The following is a 19,045-nucleotide window of genomic DNA, read 5'->3' as shown; positions in this document are numbered from 1 at the left end:
TGGTAAATTTAGCACACACACCATCTAAGAAAATGTGCTGTTTTCAATTATTTTGGTTTGAATACTGTTTTTTTGTTATTTTTTTCACTCTTGAAGTTTAAGTTGAAGGTAAATGGTAATTGTATTTTTTTTTAGAACACATATAGCTGATTATAGCTGAATTTACTTAACAGTAGTTTTTTTTATACAAGTTCTAAAGCTCTCATCATAATCGGGACAGCAAAAACGGCTTTTAACATAGCAATATATCGATTACACTGAAAAAATCAGATAGGCCGCTACTTTTTTCATGGATGTAATATTTTTAAATAGATATTATAATGTAATATTTGATATTTTCAAAAGTAGCTTAAGTGTCCATATTGAAATTACATTTCCACATCATCCAACCACACTAGGTTACTAATTATTTTAATGTAGATCACTTGAAAATAATTCTGATGAATACCATGCTTGTGTGCAAGAAACCTAGTTGTGGTGGAGGTGCTACACTGAACATTAGAGACTGTGTTCCATCATATTTCTTATCTTGTATTAGTGTTCTAGGCTATCTAAAATAAGACCTCTTTGAGACTCCCACTGCGGATATCTTTTATTCTTGAGTGTGTGGTGTATTTACCACCTTAATCACCACATCAGTATAAACTCATCTCAGAGTCCATGGAACCTGCCTGGATAAGTCTCCCAGGTGGTTTAGAAAAGATCTGAGGTAAAGACCTCTTTAAAAGTATTATCAAATTAAATCTTTCTAAAAATGACTAAATGTCTACATCTTCACCAAGTACTTAAATTAGCACATTGTAATTTCTTTAATAAAATGTGTGATAAAATGTTTCTTACTGTGAGAACTTAGTCTCCTACTGTTTTAGTGATTTGATCATAGCACTGCATGTGACTGATTCAACACCCCAATTCACCATTCAGAGAAAGTAAAGATTTGCAGTGGAAAAGACATTATTGCATGTGATGGCTATTTTCTTGTTATGGTAATGTGTAACACAGCACTGGTATCTAAGGACCTCCTAGTAATCACTTATAGAGTATATGTTTATTGATAGGAAATTTTTTTGCTAGTTGTCTTGCAACTAAAATTTACAGTCTCTATTTACATTTATGGCATTTGTCAAATGCCATAAATGTAAATAGAGACTGTAAATTTTAGTTGCAAGACAACTAGCAAAAAACTCATTAAAAGTCAAACTCGTTAAAATTAGCATTATAAATGCTATTGATTGATGCACGTCTCTAATGTTATGGAAATGAATAATTAGGTAATTAATCAAAAATAAAAATAAATATTACTGGGCACAAATTTTAATTCACCATAGACACCATATTGTTGAGCTGCATTCACACAATCATTCACAACTAAAGGCAATTTAGAATAGAAAATACTTCCAAGTGCATGTAGCCTGGAGGCTAGAGCTGCAAGACGGCAACAATACAGCAGAGCATCCATACACCCAACTACAGTATACATATACGATCCAAAGAGTTGGGACATTGTGTAAAATGTAAATAAAATCAAAATGCAAGAATATGCATTTATTTCACATATCATAGAGAACATATTGATTGTTTAAACTGAGAAAATGTACTATTTATCTGAAAATTTAATGAAATAGTACAAGGCAACAAAAGACTTTTTGCTACAAATTAGGTAAATTGGAAAAGATCTGTAAAATAACTGGATGTGCAAAGTGTACTATAGAAAGGTAGAGTCTCTCAGGAGCAAAGATGAGCAGAGGTTCACCAATCTGGAGAAAAAAAATCAAATCGTGGAACAATTTCAGAACAATGTTCCTCAACATCTGGAGACATTTTTGGGTGCAAGAGACAAGGGCTAAAATCAATATTGGATTCTCCTGATATTCGGGCCCTCAATTGGCATTATTTTTGTAATGAAATCACTGCATGGGCTCACCTTCAAGCATCATACAGCTCCAGAAATCATCAAAAACGTTATTTTTCTGTTTTCTCTACATAATGATGCATGAAGGCAAAAAAACCCAGACTATATTACAAAAAAAATGTTTTAAGATTTGCATTTCAAGTACAATTATATTTCAAGTAAAAAATAAATAAGAATAATAAAAGTTTTCTCTCAGATTCTGAGGATGGTTCTAGAGTGTACTGTAGCTTTAAGTGAGCTCTCCATGGTAAGTAGGAAGCGCGGCTACTCGAGAACGTGCATTTTCTGCGCGCTCCAGTGCTGAGTGGAGATAGAAAAAAATATTTTTATATCACAATTCTGCAAGTTTCTTCAAAACTACAAGACCAGCACATGAACGCGAGCTGTCGATCGCTCACCAGGTAAACACATAGACTTTGTTCAGTATGTCTTCTGGGGTATTCGGTGTCAGTTTTGGTAATGTTTACGATACAAAGGGGCTCCAGAAAATGAGCCGGCTTGCGGACCGAGAGGCCGCACCGAGCCTTCCGTCCCGAGGCTTCCGCCCCTCGCGGGGACGCAAATAAGTTGGAGTGTTCATTTCATGATTTAGTCGCTTATTACACATAGAACACACAATCCGGAGTCTGTAGTTTGTCTTTGGTGGGTGGATTTTCAAAAGCAGGGAAGCCGATCATGAACGTGGAGGTTTCAGTGCGAATAGGCAGCGGAACGGAATCCGGTTCCTCTGCGGTGTCTCTTAGCAGCGCTGAGCGGCAAACAGTGCACCCTGAGCCGCTAGCGACACGGCGACAGCGCGGTGCGAGATTCGGGCTCTAGAGCCTAGCGAAATGGGAACATTTAAACAAAGAATGCTTAGCGTTTATAGAATAATCGTGCTGTTAAACACGTGTGGGTGAGAGTCCACGTGTGTAACAGTTATATTGTGGTGGAGAAAATAGTTTTTGGAAACGAATTAAACGTAATTCACGGTTTTTGGGCGCTTGGAGTCGAAGCTGCGTATGCTAAAGGCTCCCGAGAGCTGAACCCGAACACCATGTAGCCGTTATGGCGAAAACCTCGGGGGGCTTTCAGCAAGGAGTTCAATCTCCGGATAGATAAAAACAACTTTCCTTAGATCGGTTTGAAACGTGTTTTTCATGAATAGTCTGCGTTTTTCCTCCCCGTAAATAGTCGGGGTCATGTCATAAAAAACATTTATAACTTACTAATGTGTGCTAAATTTAAAAACCGTTTGACTTTGTAGCTCAGGACTGAGTCACCTGCTCGATTCGCTACATATACACGGTACATCCCTCATGTCTAATGTAGCTCATCAGCTAGGACCTATTGGTTGTCTGACTGGTTTTTTTTTCTTATGGAGGGATTTTTAACTTTAGATTTCGATAGAAAACCCTTCTTGGTTATAACCTGACTGAAGAATCTTTTATTTAGAATTTAGATTGACATTAGTTTGATTGACTAAAAGCCCAAGTGTGCTATTCTTTAAAACTAACTACACTTTGAAAGGTAGTACAGTATCTCCAGACGATTGTAACGGCTTGGTGACTTGTCAGTCGTTTAATGATCCTAATCTGTTGCGTTTTGGATCACTGTTTTACAATTGAATTTATGTTTTTAAAGATGTCTATATTTACACACTAAGTTGAACGCAATAACACGTAAAAATAATTTTTTCTTTCCCTTTTTCAGAATGTAACAAGGTCACAGTTAGAGGATCCGAGCCCCACCTCCCCCCAACCTGCCATTCTATAATGTTTCTGAAAACGGTTCCTCCTGTGGTGGCAGTTCACTCAGAATGGAGGTCCGGTAAGAGCTTGAGCCTGCCTCTTTGCTTCAATGATAGCGCTTCAGACAGTGACTTTGTATCTTCAAGCGGAACCCCCATCCCGCACAAAGTCCAGATGATCATTGACAGCCTCTGCAGCACACAGTCCTCAGATATGAACAATGAGATCAACTCTAGTGCCCAGTCTGCCCTCAACCTGCCCAAGTCGGCATGTGGTGGCCACAAGTCTTGTCACATGGACACTCTGGCGAGGTCTCGCCGAGCAGTAACGGACAGCGGTAAGCTTCACGCGTCTAGCTCTGATGCCACCGAAGGTTCAGACAGCGATGATTCAGTAGATCGGGGGATTGAGGAGGCCATTCAGGAGTACCTGAAAGAGAAAGTGGACCACAAGCATAAGAGGGAGCCAGTAGAGAACCCAGTTCAAGCACCTAAAGTCCAGCCGGGTGGTAACTGTATGGCAGATGCACCAAAACAGCTCATGCATTCCACCAAAGTGCTAATCAATAGCACCGATAGCCTGAAAGGTTCAAAAGGAATCCAGCCATTGGTAGCCTTAAAAAAAAAGAAAAAATCAATAAAAGATAACCGATTTGGGAAACCGGGTGTTGTTAAGACTTTGCCTACAAAAGCACCACCTTGCTCTGGAACACCTTCCTGTTTGCCCCAAGTAGATTGTACACCTACTTCACTCAAAATAAAAGTGAATGAAGATTTAATGGACTCGAGCAGTGATGATGGCATCGAAGAGGCCATACAGAAGTTTCAGCAGGAAGAGAAGGAGCGTCATGAGGGCTTGAGGTACTTAAAGCTGAAGGAAATGCTGGACTCCAGTAGTGATGATGGCATCGAGGAGGCTATCCGAAACTACCAACAGGAGAAGGAAAAAGATCACAAAATTCACCCGAAGCAAACTGGTTTGGATGATCATATCCATGTTAAGCCTATTAAAAAAATAAATAAGAAGAAGAACAGAAAGAAAAAAGCAGTGGATCCTAAAGAAATGAAGTGTGCTTCACCAAAACCTGGCGGTCTTTCTCTCAGCATGTTGCCTACATGTTGCCTGCGGGCCAGTGGAGATTCACTGTGTCCCACTAAAGATGAAGAGCAACAGGATGGGCGGCAAATTCATTCCACATTCACTGTAAATACCACAGCTGAGCTGATGTGTGCCGAGGCCATCTTGGACATCTCCAAGACTGTCATGCCTGCATCATTTGAACCCGCTTTGGACCTGGCCAGTACCCCTACAACAGAGATTCCATCTTTCTTTCCCACTGGTGTTTCATTGCAGAAGTGTGAAAAGAGCGACGAGAGCTCTGTAGACAGTGAGGATGGAATTGAGCAAGAGATTCGTAAATTTCTGGAACTTAAAGCGAAGCTTCATGAGCAGGCATCCACAACTGACTACTCTGGATTACCCACAGTCACTAAAACCCCGCAGCACATTAAAGTTGAAGAGGATCAGAACAAATCACTGAGACTATCCTTCTCACGGAAAAGGAAATGGAAAGAAGAGGATAGCAAAAGCTGTAAACAAGGAATTGCTGGTATATTGAAAGAGGAGCCTCAACCCATGTCCCTAACCCAGAGTGATTTTTCTTCTGTCACATGGCGCACCTGTAGCCCAAATACGATAAAGAACAGTTACCCTACACAGAGCTCTCCCCATCATAGCATTAAAGAAGGATCTACATCCATTAACAAGGTTTCCAGCTGTGGAACCAGCCCCCCAAAGTCTATTATTGCCTCTGAGAGGAATTATAGCAGTGATAAAAGCAGCTCGTTGGACAGTGATGAGGATCTTGATGCAGCAATAAAAGATTTGCTTAAAACGAAAAAAATTGTGAAAAAGAAAGTCAGGGACATGAAACTAAAGGCACGTAAGAGCTCTAAACCTGTGCAACTACAAAGTACTGACACCTTAAAAAAACACAAATCTGTCAAGGATCAAAAATTGGTTCTTGCTGCTAAAACTATTAAACCAAATACTATAAAAAGCACCAAGGGGTTGATTAGCATACCCATACAGGACAAAGGTGCTAATCCTAAAGCCTCGAAGTCACAGAACAGCAAGAAATGTAATGTCGCCACAAAAGAGGACCAGGGTTCTCTGGCAGTGCATGGCGTCCAGTCTTCACATGTTGAAGAGGACAGCAGCTCAGTGGACAGTGATGACAGCATTGAGCAAGAGATCCGTAGGTTCTTGGCTGAGAAAGCAAAAGGGTCTTTTACTCCAGAGACGATACTGAAGCAAGAAAATGCTGGAGGTGCAGCAGAAGCTTCTTGCAGTACATCTGGAGAGATAGATAGTAAAGTAGGAGTTAAAATGGAGGAGCTTCAGAAAAAGACTTCTGATCTCACAAGGGCTCCATTGAGCTCCAACCCAAAACAGGAGGAGCAAACAGGCACTGCCATGAGCATTAAGAGTTCACCTTCATCATTTGACAGCTGTTGCAGCTCGGAAGAAGGTAGGACGGGTGATCAGTTGCGAGAGGACTTTGCATGAGTGCAGGAATCTCAGCTTAGTCAAGGATCAGGCTGAAAAGGTAACCGGAAAGTTCACAGAAAGAACTGATTGTGAAGCATTTATCAATTTAACTGGCCCACAGGAGTCCAAAGTTGAAGTGCAGCACCAGAACCTGTTTCTGATGAAGCATGATAACTGCAGCATAAGTACTGCTAGGGACAAATCAACTGACCTTTCAAGCAGCTTGCAGAACAGGGGTAGAATTCCTCTTATAGAGGTTATCAGCACTGTGTGTCCTTCTCCCCCTCCACTAGGGAAACAGGTCCTTAGTTCCTCTTCAGAGACTCTCGTGGTTGCCAAGGAAGAACGGAAGGAAAGTTCTTCTGAGAGCAGGCCGGACTCGTTTGACCTTTGCAGTTGGGAAAGAAAAGGACAATGGGACCAACCACATAATCTGACCTCTAACACCCGACACACATCCCCGAAGCCTGCACACCTCTCTCGGCACCTGCCTTCTTACCCCTCTCACATTTCGTGTGTCCCCTTGCCCCTTGCACTATCCCAGCCACGTGCTGGTCACAGCTTGCGCAGAGATCAGTCTTCAGTTGTAGCTCTGCCATCTCATAAATCCAATCATCTGCAGCTTAAAAATGCACAGAAAGATACTAAAAAAACGAGTGAAGTGAAGGAGGAGGAACAGCAGGAGAGGTGCATAGATGAGACAGATGTAGAGTCAGGTGAAGAGAGGACAGATAAGAGACAGCAGCAGTGCAGCCAGTGAGTACAGGCTCTCAATCTCTTTCATTCATTTCTGTCTGACTGAAAATGCAACGAGCCAACATAGACCCTATGCATGTCTTTCCACCCGCAGCACTCCTTATGCCCTTCAAATCTCTTTATAGAATTAAAAAAATCACTATTTTAGCACATTTTTGGTGGTGATTTATCATTTATTTATTTACATTTATGTGCTTCTCTTTTTAAAAAAAAAGAATTGTGCCCGAGCTGAGGAGACGTTTATAAATAAAAGTGAATCCTGTAACGTAGCTAAAATGTCTTCATAGTAGTTGTTTATGACTGCCGACAGTAATCTAGTGGCAGATTGTGGCAGAACTCATGGCAGAACAATGACTGCCATTAATTGAGGATCCTCCCTCAGGCAACCGGTTAAAGCAACAAATGCCACCTGTCCAGTATGCTTAACATTGTAGTGCGTAAATTGATTGGTGACCTGAACACAAAGCCTTCCAGGTGTTTTTTGTTTTGTTTTTTCTCATTGCTAATGAGACACGGACCTTATTAATGATGTAACACCTTCCAATAAAGACCTCAGCTTGTTCTAAAAACCAAATCCATAGATTATAAAGTTATTTATTTGCTAATTATTATTCTTGGTAAAAATGTCAGTTTCACCCACTTTTTAACCTCCTAAGCAATGAAGATTTAGAAGATTCGTATGGAATTAAAGCTTTGGGTCCATGTTGGCTCTGTACAGGGAAGAATTCCCAGCAGCACTCCATGGTTGCACCCTCTCTGTAATTTGTATTAGGATGAGTCACATCATGCAGTAGTAATTCTCCCAATTGTTCTTTCATTTGCACCTTTGAAATTCCATTTCATTTATAATATTCCAGAATGTTTTGTGTGCTTTATTTCAACCCTCTCATATCCTGTTTTTGTTTTTTTTTGCGATGTTTTTTTTTTTTATACAGCAAACAATGGCATTGGTATAGTCATCCATAAAATATCAAAACCAATAGTGATCTTTTTTTTTTTTGTCTTACTATAAACTGATTATTTTTAACAAAATAAAGAGCAGTCCTTCTTGAAGACTTTATGGTTACAGTGGTAGAATAATAATAACAAAAAAAGTTGAATGTACTTCCTTTAACACACATTTGCTTGAACATGAATTGAAAGTGGTAGTGATTTTGGAAGCAATCTTTAAACACAAAATGAAATACTACAAAGTCTATGTGTGCAGGGCTGAGGTTTATCTCATTTAGATTCATTACCATCTCTCCTTAATCCCTGTACAATGCTTCAGTTTCCCTGACCTTCAGCTGGAGAACACCCAGGTCTGCAAACGCTGACTTTTTGCAGGTCTGGCATCCACTTGATTCATCAAAAATTTAAATGATGAGCTGTTTGAGTTAAATCAGGATGTTATAAGCATACATTTGTTCTGTAAAACTATTAGATTTAAATTTAATCCTTTATCGTGTAAGCCCCTCTCTGCACTGCACATTTGTGTGCTGCTATAGCAAACATTATTTCTTGTGGTATTTATTAAGCCTTTAATGATCTCTCTAAGAACCAATGCAGCAGATGCAGTGAAAGTCAAAAGGATTACTACCTCAGCACTTGTACACTTAATCAGAATAGTTCGATAAGTAGACTTGTGTGGTCAACACTTTTTTTTTTTTTTTACTTTTTACGTTGACATACCACCCATCAGAAAAGACCAGGGTAAAGGTTTAACTTGTATTCCTTCTCTATAAATGCAATTTGAAATCAGACAGTGTCTCTCTATAGCACATGGGGGTGCCATGAGTTTTGCACAAGGTTCCTAATGGAAACTGGGTTACTATCACAGTGGCACAAACACGTGCTTGTTTTTTTACCTGTTTATATTGTAACCTGATCTGTATGCTGTCATGATTCATTCATACACATTAATACATTTACACAATTGTAGCTATTTTTGTACTGCCTACAGGCTGTGCAGTCTCCTGATTGTTAATATTCATATTTCTCTAATAAAACATTCACAGGAATCACTCCAAACCAGATATAACACAGACATTTAATTCACTTTGCTTGTCATCTGGACTTACACAAGCACACCACCTACTAGTACATATTTAGAAAATGTTTAATACATTTCTGTGGTTTTTCAAGAAACCAGTTTGACATGAATTAAGCCTTAGTAATTCTATGAAAAGTAATACCCTGTAATATTTCCTTTAAATCTGCTGAGCCGAGTGTACATTAAGTACTTATGAGCAGTTATGAACTCTACTCTGTAGTCTGAGGAGTAAGTAGGAGTGTTTGGGCCCAGACCATCCCATGATATTAAACTTCTGTTTTTATGTTAGGTGTTTTGGTTGCTTTCATGGATAGCATGATGGTACAGTGGGTTGCATTGCTGCCTTATATCTCAAGGGTCCCTGGTTGGATCCTTAGCTATTGTTACTATCTGATCTCCCCATGTCATTGTGTGTTTTCTCCACGTTATCATGTTCCCTTCCACTATTAACAAAACAGCCTGGTAGATTAATTGTCTATGCTAAATTGCCTCGAAGTGTGACTGTGTGTGCTCAACGGACTAAGATCCCATTCTGGGTTTATTCCTGCTCATTCTCTGTGTTCTTTAGATAGGCTCTGGATGCATGTTCTTGACCTGAATGACTGAAAATGAACAAATTTCTTTCACACTAAATATGTATGACTATTTTCATAACATTTATAATATTTGGTCACGTGTTAACAATTGTTTCAGAGGAGCTCACAGGAGAGTAATAGAGATGTCTGTGTAACCTTCTTTTTGTACTTTTTTTTTGTTTTATTGTTGAATTTCAGATTGTGTATATCTAAGCTAACCTGGTTGAAGTCATAAAAATGTTTACTGGCATGCAAAATGCAGAGAGAGCATCATTTTCTCCAGCTCACATGCTTCTGCTGTTTACTAATTTACTTGTGTTGGCTCCTGCTTACTGTCATGTGTTTGTTTCTGATCTCTGCCTTTGTTATTTTAGTTAATGGCCCCATGTATACTATGTAAATATACATTTTATGTGATTAGATGATGATTAGTTACCATTTGACCATGTAAAAAAAAATAAATAAATAAAAAAAAAAAGAAAGAAAAGGTAAATGCACAAAGCAAGCATTGTAATTATAATGTGGTCATTTGGTGTACACGGTCATCTGATTTCAGGTAGGTGTAAATGCAGTCTGTACAATGTGATCCTTTAAGACTGCCCTTAAGTGGAAATATAAACTGACAGAATATGTCATGAAATATACTAAATATAGCAAAGGATCCAGAAAGGATGATTCTAGACTCTACTATTCCAATTTATGCAACCGTGCCAGTGTCAAAGATGACATTTTCCTCAATTGTGGAAAAATAAGAATAGGCTGTTCACTAAAATGATCTCTGGGGCACCGATTCCTGCTTCTTTATTGTGTGGGTGAAATGAGGCTACAATGTGTACAGAGTGGATCAGAAGACTGTACATCACTATAGAGACGATACGGATATGATAACGCAAGGTGTAAAATGGGAATTTGTTTCCTTTTTGTGTGTCAACTGATTTTACAATGTAAGAAAAATGTTATTTATTTTTGTTTTGTAGATTTGAAGGAAAAATCTGGGCTGTGCCATCTTTCACTGTTTTTTGCATAAAATAATTTTATTTTATTTTTTTTTTTTTTTTTTTTGGTCCAGCATTTTCATTCATAGGCCAGATACACCAAGTGTCTTAAAAATGTAATAAAAAAGTGATGCTTAAACATCTGCCTGTAGATCGGTGTGGAGGGTTGCCTTATTAATATTGTCATTTCTTCAAACCTACTGGCATCGTGATATCATGAGATTACATTAACAGTACATTAAAGCACAGGCTTTAAATACAGTACATTTAACCAAGTGTCCTTCATCGGCTTTGCAGACAAGGTGCTTTTTTTTTTTTTTTTTCTTCACCAGGTGATGAACGAATCTTTGAAAAAAAAAAAATGCTGTAAAACAAGTGTTAGTTTATTTTTTATATATATATCAATTACAAAAATGCTAAGTAATATAAAGTAAATCAACATTAATATATACACTCTTTGCCTGCAAAACAAATCAATTCGTCAAGGAACACTGGCACTCCTGGGTACAGTTCTTGAATAAACTTGGCAGGTAGATTGTTACAAACAACTCAGATCTTTAGATACAGGAACCACCTACCTGCCCAGTTCCTTCAAAAACTGTGTACAAGCAGCAAGAACATTTGATGCTGTTTTATAAGCAAAATATTGATTCGATTTGGAGTTTTTTCTTCTGTTTATGTACTTTCCATTTTGTTAATTGAGAAACAATGTTTACACAGTATTTTGTGTGTGTGTGTGTGTGTGTGTGTGTGTGTGTGTGTGTGTGTGTGTGTATATATATATATATATATATATATATATATATATATATATATATATATATATATATATGTATGTGTGTGTGTGTGTGTGTGTGTGTGTGTACACATACAGAGTACTGTGTAAACATTTATACAATGTTATTTATATAGTAAATTACACAATAGTAATATAATCTTTTATGAGAAAATAATTTTCATTCTATTTAATTACATTTAAAAATAACCAACAATTTGAAAATGCATATTAATATTCGACCAGGCACAGTGTTTGATAAAATTATTCAGTTAAAGGTCCTACATTTAATTAAAAGTAAGAAATGATCCTTCCTATTGACACCTCATTTTATTCAATAATGAATGCCTCTTTAGATGAATATATAGGACTTTTTTAAATGTTTTTTTTAATAAGGATTTTTTTTTTTTTCAGCTAGCAAAGTACACATTATAGCTGCATAATGATAATGTACAATCTCAGTTAAACAGACAAAACTTTTGACCCCTAAATGATCATTTCTAAAAGCAGGTGATTTCTGAAATCCATGACCATTAACACCTTTGTGTGCTTATTACACAAAAACCAAAACATTCATTTGACACAATCAGTTGAATATAAATAAATTGTTTCCTAATATAATCTCTTTGCGCACATTTTCTGTGTAAAGATAGATCAGATTTATTTTTGCCGATACTAAGAAAAAATAAAAAAAATAGGTTTTCCCCAAAACTCCCTTACACCATGCGTTCATTCTAGTGTAGAAGAATGTTGGGTGAACAATGTATGGATGGAGAAGTGGGATGTATTGAAATGCATTTGTGGTCCAGGCATATATAGTGTGGAGATAAGACTGGAGAGTTAGTTGCTCTGCAGACCAGCTACAGCTTTTGTTGATTGATAATAAAATCCATTATCTTCTGGAAGCAAAACCCTTGACTCTGAGTCGTTTCTACAACACTAGCAGATGACAAGTCACATATTACTTGCAGTTTTTTTTTCTTGGGCATGGAGCAAATGCTACTGTTGTCATTTTTTGGCATGTACGGTCCATCTATTCTTTTTTGGTTCTGAGAGGAAACAAATGTATGTACAGCACGTTTTGATAAGTATACAAATTATTTTAGTTAAAAATGCATTACTGAGATATGTACATATGTAATGTTTGGTATCGAAGGTATGTCCCTGGTTTCATATTAGATAGTACTAGCTGTCGTAGCAGTTACACTCACCAAAGGCACTGCATACAGGGGCTCCGGGAAGTGTTAAATCACTATTTATTACTTTTTTTTTTTTTTTTTTACTGTGTAGCAACTTCAAATGTAAAGATAATAGAATCTGAACTTTTCTGCTCCATTTTTTTTTTTTATGAAAAAGTGACTTTTTGTAGAAATTAAATGAAAAAATGATGTACTAGATGTACTCAGATGAGTAGTTTTACTTAAAAAACTATGCAGACTAAATGGATTAAACCCCTTAAATCTTAAAAATAAGAAAATGTTTTCAAGCAAGCTCCAACATGCTCACCTTTCTCTAAAGTATCAGCCTTTTGCCCATTTTCCGATAGAGGTCAGACCTTTGAAGAGCTGATAATGTCTGCAGCAGTTCTTCGTTTTCAGTTAGTGATCTGTGTAACCCCTTTAGTGTCATAAACTAGACTGTAGTGTCTGGGTTGTGCCATCATTTTTCCACTTTACAATAATGGATTTGGCAGTGCTCCTTGGACGACTTGATCTTTGCTTATCTTTTTATAACCTTCTCCAGCATCATCTTGAAGTTACCCAGGCAGCTCTTTGGACCGTCTGACAGCAGGGCTAATCTGATCCTCCGTTTTGGGACCTCTCAGTAGGAACATAGAATTGATCTGCGGGATAATTCCAGCTAAAAGATTTTTTATTTGTCCATTACATGAAAATAACATTTGTGTAAAGTTTGGAAAAATCTCAACAATTGCTTGTTGAACTTTTATTTATTATACATTTTTTTTTTAATTCTGTCGTTTTGTCACTCATTATGAATTTTGGTAGTCTACTGATGTGTATAATGGCAAATTTAGTTTTCGGAGAGAATGTTCAGTAATGTGTTGGCAACATTTGTGTAGGTCTGATCCAGTCTGATGCATTTGTGAACACTCTAGGATCTTACTTCAGATTTGAATTTGTGCTGTATTAATCACATTTTAAAGTTATTTACTCGTATTTACTACATATATATGTGTGTGTTGCTCCATCAGATTTCTGTCCACCTGTATCGATCCAGGTGTGCTTCTCAGTCCCTACATTGCCCTTAACACGGAGGAAAGGAGCCAGAAATTCAGACACAATAAGAAGGTACAATGTTGTTTTTAGGAGTTATATAGCTCATAGGGTAAACAAGTCTGCTTTTTGTAAACAAAAAACAACAAAAGTTGCTCAAACATCTCTCCCAAATGGAAAGTTGGTTACTGTTTTACTTAAAATTAAAATAAAATCTTAGAATAAGGTAGTATTGCACAGTCAGTAGTGTGGTTATTGCACAGGGTGAGTGGCACAAATAATGATTGTAATAAAAAAAGTGCAATATTCCTTCCATACAATAGTTCTATAAAAATTAAAGTTAGTACATTTTGGTTACAATATGGCAAAATGTTCTGATAATTTTTGCTTCATTGGAGGAAATCGATCCTCCAAGTTTATTTTATATAATTTCAGTCATTCTAAACTAAAGTGTCATTCATTGGCATTCATTAAGATTTATGAAATGGGAATTTTCTATCTCATTTCTGCCGTTTTTTTCTGTCAGAGTATCTGGAAATTTTGTTAGGATGTATAGCATCAAAGACTCTTTAAAGAATTAATAGATATTAAATAAACACTGGACTGCCTCTGGCAGAAAGCTCAAAGTTTGCTATGGCTGGATCTTCCAGCAGGACAATAAACCAAAATATACATTAAACTCAATATAAAAATGGTTCAGTAAACCCAAAATCAAGGTTCTGCCATGGCCATTCAAGACCCTGTTGTGAAACCCATAAAACACCTGTGGGGTGAACTGAATGGAGCATGTGGACCTTGAAAATGAAAGGATCAGGACCAATTTGAATTTGAATTCTGTATGAAGGAATAGTCTTAAATTCCTTGCCATGCATTTTAAAACCCAATCAGGCATTTTAGGAGAAAACTGTAATCTTGGTGAGGAATCACATATGTAGAAACAGAAAATTGTGTTGTGTATGATATCCATGCGACCAGTGTACTATTATGAGTGTTTTATACATTTTCTGAACAGCAGATCGAAAGATTAAACAGTAAACACCATTTTTCACAGCCTTCTGTGCACATTTACCAAGGGTGCCAATATTAGTGGCGGGCAGTGCAATAAGTCTGCATGTGTTTGTGTTTGTATGTTACAGAGAGTGCTGAAATGTGCCAAGAGGAAGCTGCAGTTTGTGTTCAGCAGTGTAATGATGAAGAGCATATGATACTACACACAGTGTGTTTAAAAGATAGCTGTGGAATGTTCTAACTTACTGTTTTATAGTAGTTGTACTGTTCAGTGTTTTCTATTGCTGTTTTGCAGTTTATGTTTCATTGGATTTCGAATTTACTTGGTTTTAACAAGACTTTGTTGTTTATACAATGGCCTCCAGACCATGAAAACCCATTTAGAAATTTCTTTCAAAACAATGTTCTACTACTTTCAAAATGTTAATGCACATAATGTTTAGACAATAAATGGTGCTTGATTCAAATAAGTGTAGTCGTTCATGCCTAGCTTTTTCAGTTCTGAATGTGCTGGATGTTTGAGTGGAATAGAATGTGTGCTTCTCTTTCTTTACCCATCCTGAGGCATCCCGAGGTTGCACCAGCTCCAGGTGTGTCCCACCACATGCAGATTATGGACCTTTAAAGAAGTAGATGTACCAGCGCCATTTGGATCCCACTTTATTTAGAGTTTGGCATTGGACCGCTTCGAATTTTTTAAAGGCTCTGGCATGGAGAAGTTCCATCTTTTGAGATCATCTATGATGATCTCAAATGTTGAGCTATTTTATGAGTTGCTCAGGAGCTCCTGGTTCCACAACATCAACTGACTGTATAAGACTGTAGAAAGGACATTACTCATAATCACACACACTCCCGTATTCAAGTAGTTCTCACTCTCCAGTGTTTTGTATTGTTTTAAGATTTAAAATCACACCCTCGATATCACCCGAATGAGGATGGGTTCCCCTTTTGGGTTACCCTTCTTCTCAAGGTTTCTTCATCATTCATCTAGGGAGTTTTTCCTTGCCACAGTCGCCCCAGGCTGCTCATCAGGGATAAACACACATAATTCACTTTCATTCTTAAGTTCTGTAAAGCTGCTTTGAGGCAATGTCCATTGTGAAAAGCGCTATAGAAATAAACTTCAACTTTATGGATAATCTGGCTATTCTTAAGAGTAAGTCTGGTCTTTTATGGAATGATGGTATCTGTTTTACTTTTGAAGTCTTGGAACAGCTGTCAGACATGTAACACTTAATCAGCTCTCTCTCTCCCAATCTTTCTGCAAAACAAATAGGCCTGAGTTCCCTCAGGAATGTATTTAGTGGTAAACCACAAGCTTGTTTAGTTTCTGCCTCAAGCTTTGAGCAAATGTTTATATTATTATAATTATTACATTTGAAAACATACACAACAAGGCAAGGAGTATAAAAAAGGAACTACTGCTAGTGCAGCGTCTTTGTGGCTTCTCACTCCGTACTGGAAAAACGATTGTAGTTGTTTTGCGCATTCAGGAACTGGTGCCACTTTAGTGTTTACTACAGTCTCGCGATATGGATTCTTTAGCATTTTATGCACAGCTTCAAATATTTCTCTTAAAATTCCACATTTTGAGGGAGTGAATAAATGAAGGATGGAAGGAATTACCCAATTAGCAATCGTACATTCCTAGGTACACCTTCTACCACTTCATCTACCTTACTCCAGAAGTTTTCCCTCTCCTCCTTGATCTCCTGAACACACAACATGTCTACCTTGCTCTTCTCCATCATATCAGCTACCTCTCTCCCTTTACCAGTCATAGTATCAACAATTAAGGTTCCAACCCAAACATCCACTCTCGTACACTTCTCCTTTCCCTGCTGTCTCCTTAGATGTCTTCCCCTTTCCTTCTCCTCTTTTGGCCATATCACTACAGCATATACAGTAACAATAATTTCCTCGGGTGGCAATGAGTTTTAAGAGAAACACTGGGGCTTATAAACACATCAGCATCATATATTCAGCATTTATCCTGATGGCTGGAGTCAAACGAACAGGTCAGTGAATTAATTCTATAGCAAAAATGGCAAATGTATTTATACAATTTAGAATTTAAGACTTGTTCAGTTTTTTTGTTATAACTGGAAACACACCAGTAACAAGCACAACAATAAATACATTTTTTATTTTTACAGTTTACATTATTTCATTTAATTTCATGTTAGATGAGCATTATGAGATGACAGTGCATTTAATGTAATACATTTTATTATCTTTGTATGACAACTGAAATAAAATCTATCTATAAAATCAAATAATGATGCGTCCAATCGGTTCAGTTGTAAACAACCAGTGGTATCCATACAAAGTACAGACAATTAATGAGAAATTTGTCCTTGTTTGTGGCACAGTGGTTAAGTGTTGAACTTCTTATTGGATTTGAGTTTAAAGCCCAGCAACACTAAGCTGGTACTGCCCTTGATCAAGGCCCTCATTTATATAAATGAGAGAAGTCCCTCTGGATAAGGGTGTCTGCCAAATGCCATAAATGTAATGTAAATGCAGGAAGTATATGTCATAAGTCAGTCAACTTAAAAAAAATCTGCTTACTTCCTTGTCTTCCAAAAGCTGACATCTTAACTATAATTTTAAAAAAAGGATCAACCCAAACACTAACTTAGGAACAGTTGTCTTGGCCGGACTGCATCAGGCAAGTAATTTTTTTCCGCGTGTTGACATGAAGAGGATGCTCATGCTCATGTCAAACTTTCTGGAAAATTCTGTACAGAATTGGTCTTTCTCTCTGGATGCTTAATGTGTTAATTGCTGATAATATATCTAAATAAGAAATCTCTGGTCATATTAATGTGTGAAGGGAAAATGATTACCTTTTTGGGGTTGATTTCTGAGTATTTGTATAAATGAAAGCAGACCATTAGTGGATCAGCCACTAATGCCCAAAAGGTCACCTATGGACAATAAGGTTTTAAGCAAATGTATTTCAAACAATTAAAAAGAAACTTAGCAAATTCCTTGCTGAAAGGACATCATCTTTGCCAGCATTTTACCTAGCAGATGTTGGGTACACAAGGTTATTGATTCTTTTTTACTATTAAAAAAAAAAAACTTGTCAGTTACTCGTCTTGGATCCTGCAAAAAAAAAAAAAAAAAATATATATATATATATATATATATATATATATATATATATATAATTATAAGAGAAGCATGTATAATGCTTAATATTTAGCAAAAAATAGTGGCATCCATAATAACTCAGCAAAGTATGTAATCATTGAGAAACAGCATGGCTTTCCTCTACATTTCTATGATGTTTATTACACTGCACCAGTACAGAAAGCATACTGCTGTGCCAAACAAGAGAAGCTTCTTGATTATTTCCTGTTTTTTTTTACTGCACATTTTAGTCAAATGTTATACTTAGCTGAATATATTAAAGTCGTTGAAAAAAGATCATCCAAAAAGCTTGAACCCCCATTAAGTATGCTGCAAAATGTATAATGTTCATAACTGAAGTGTTTATCTTACAGTTATAGTTGTTACAGTCTTGAGTCTGAGTGCGTAGAGTACAGGTTTACAAAATGTTATGCATTATTTTTAATCCCATCCTTGGGTCTGTATAAAATGTTATTCATACCCTGTGAGAGATATTAGCATTTTTATTTACCTATATTTCCTAAACTACCACTGTCATGTTAAATATCTGAGTTGTCAAGTGACACAATTCTGTCTTACCACTCTAATCCCCCAACATCTCCCTATCCTGCCCCTCACCACCATCATCGCTCTATGATTCATCATAATAAAGTCTATCAGCTATCATAACCAAAACATGGTCTAATGCTTTTGTGCCTTAAAACCTAATGTCCAAGGGACAGAAATCCAGAAGATATTCAGTCAGCTAATGCAAATTGTAGAAGACCTGCTCCCAATATCAGGCAGCAGATGGTATAAATACTTGAAACTATGAGGCTAATCCCATTCTTTCTCTGTACCTTACCAATTGTCAATGTATGATCATTGGTGATATCATTGCTTTAGGTTTTCTTTACTCCTCTCTCAAGTAAAACACTAATTGAGAACATCAACTGCATTGGGACCTTGAGGCTCTTTGTTTCATCGCTGGACACACAAGGGGGTCAGTTTATACTTATGAATGCACATGATTCTAACCCAAGCTTCCTCCAGAGAAAACTAACAAGACAGTTGAGGAGAAACACCAATGACTGGTGTCTTCAGTGCAGACATATAAATGAGATTCCTGCAGCTTCACTTGACAGCTTGCAAAGCAAGTGGCTTTACTTTTTCACCCAACAGGGAATCTATGTTTTTGTTGAGCACCTGACAGATATTCCTGTGCTGCATGGAAGTTTGAGAAATATATGAAAGCAATTGTATAATAATTGTTGAAAAAAAAAAATTATTAACTAACAAAAAGAAAGATATAGAGGAAGAGAAAGATGTATGTATAGATAACAACAGATACTATTGAT

At 37.1% G+C, this 19,045-nt stretch overlaps 1 protein-coding gene across 1 annotated transcript; it reads left to right on the top strand.

Annotated features, from left to right (window-relative positions):
- The first annotated feature begins 1,667 nt into the window (after positions 1-1,667).
- Positions 1,668-15,034, top strand: ppp1r26 (protein phosphatase 1, regulatory subunit 26). The gene is given in 5 exon segments (XM_046868011.1): positions 1,668-2,313; positions 3,605-6,210; positions 6,212-6,948; positions 13,538-13,634; positions 14,696-15,034. Coding segments are annotated over 4 exon segments (3,447 nt in total). The 5' UTR covers positions 1,668-2,313; positions 3,605-3,666; the 3' UTR covers positions 14,765-15,034.
- The last annotated feature ends 4,011 nt before the right edge of the window (positions 15,035-19,045 follow it).

Source organism: Silurus meridionalis, chromosome 15, assembly GCF_014805685.1.
Source record: "Silurus meridionalis isolate SWU-2019-XX chromosome 15, ASM1480568v1, whole genome shotgun sequence".
Taxonomy (NCBI): Eukaryota; Metazoa; Chordata; class Actinopteri; order Siluriformes; family Siluridae; genus Silurus; species Silurus meridionalis.
Note: the sequence above shows the minus strand (reverse complement) of the source record. Positions and strands in the feature narration are given on the sequence as shown.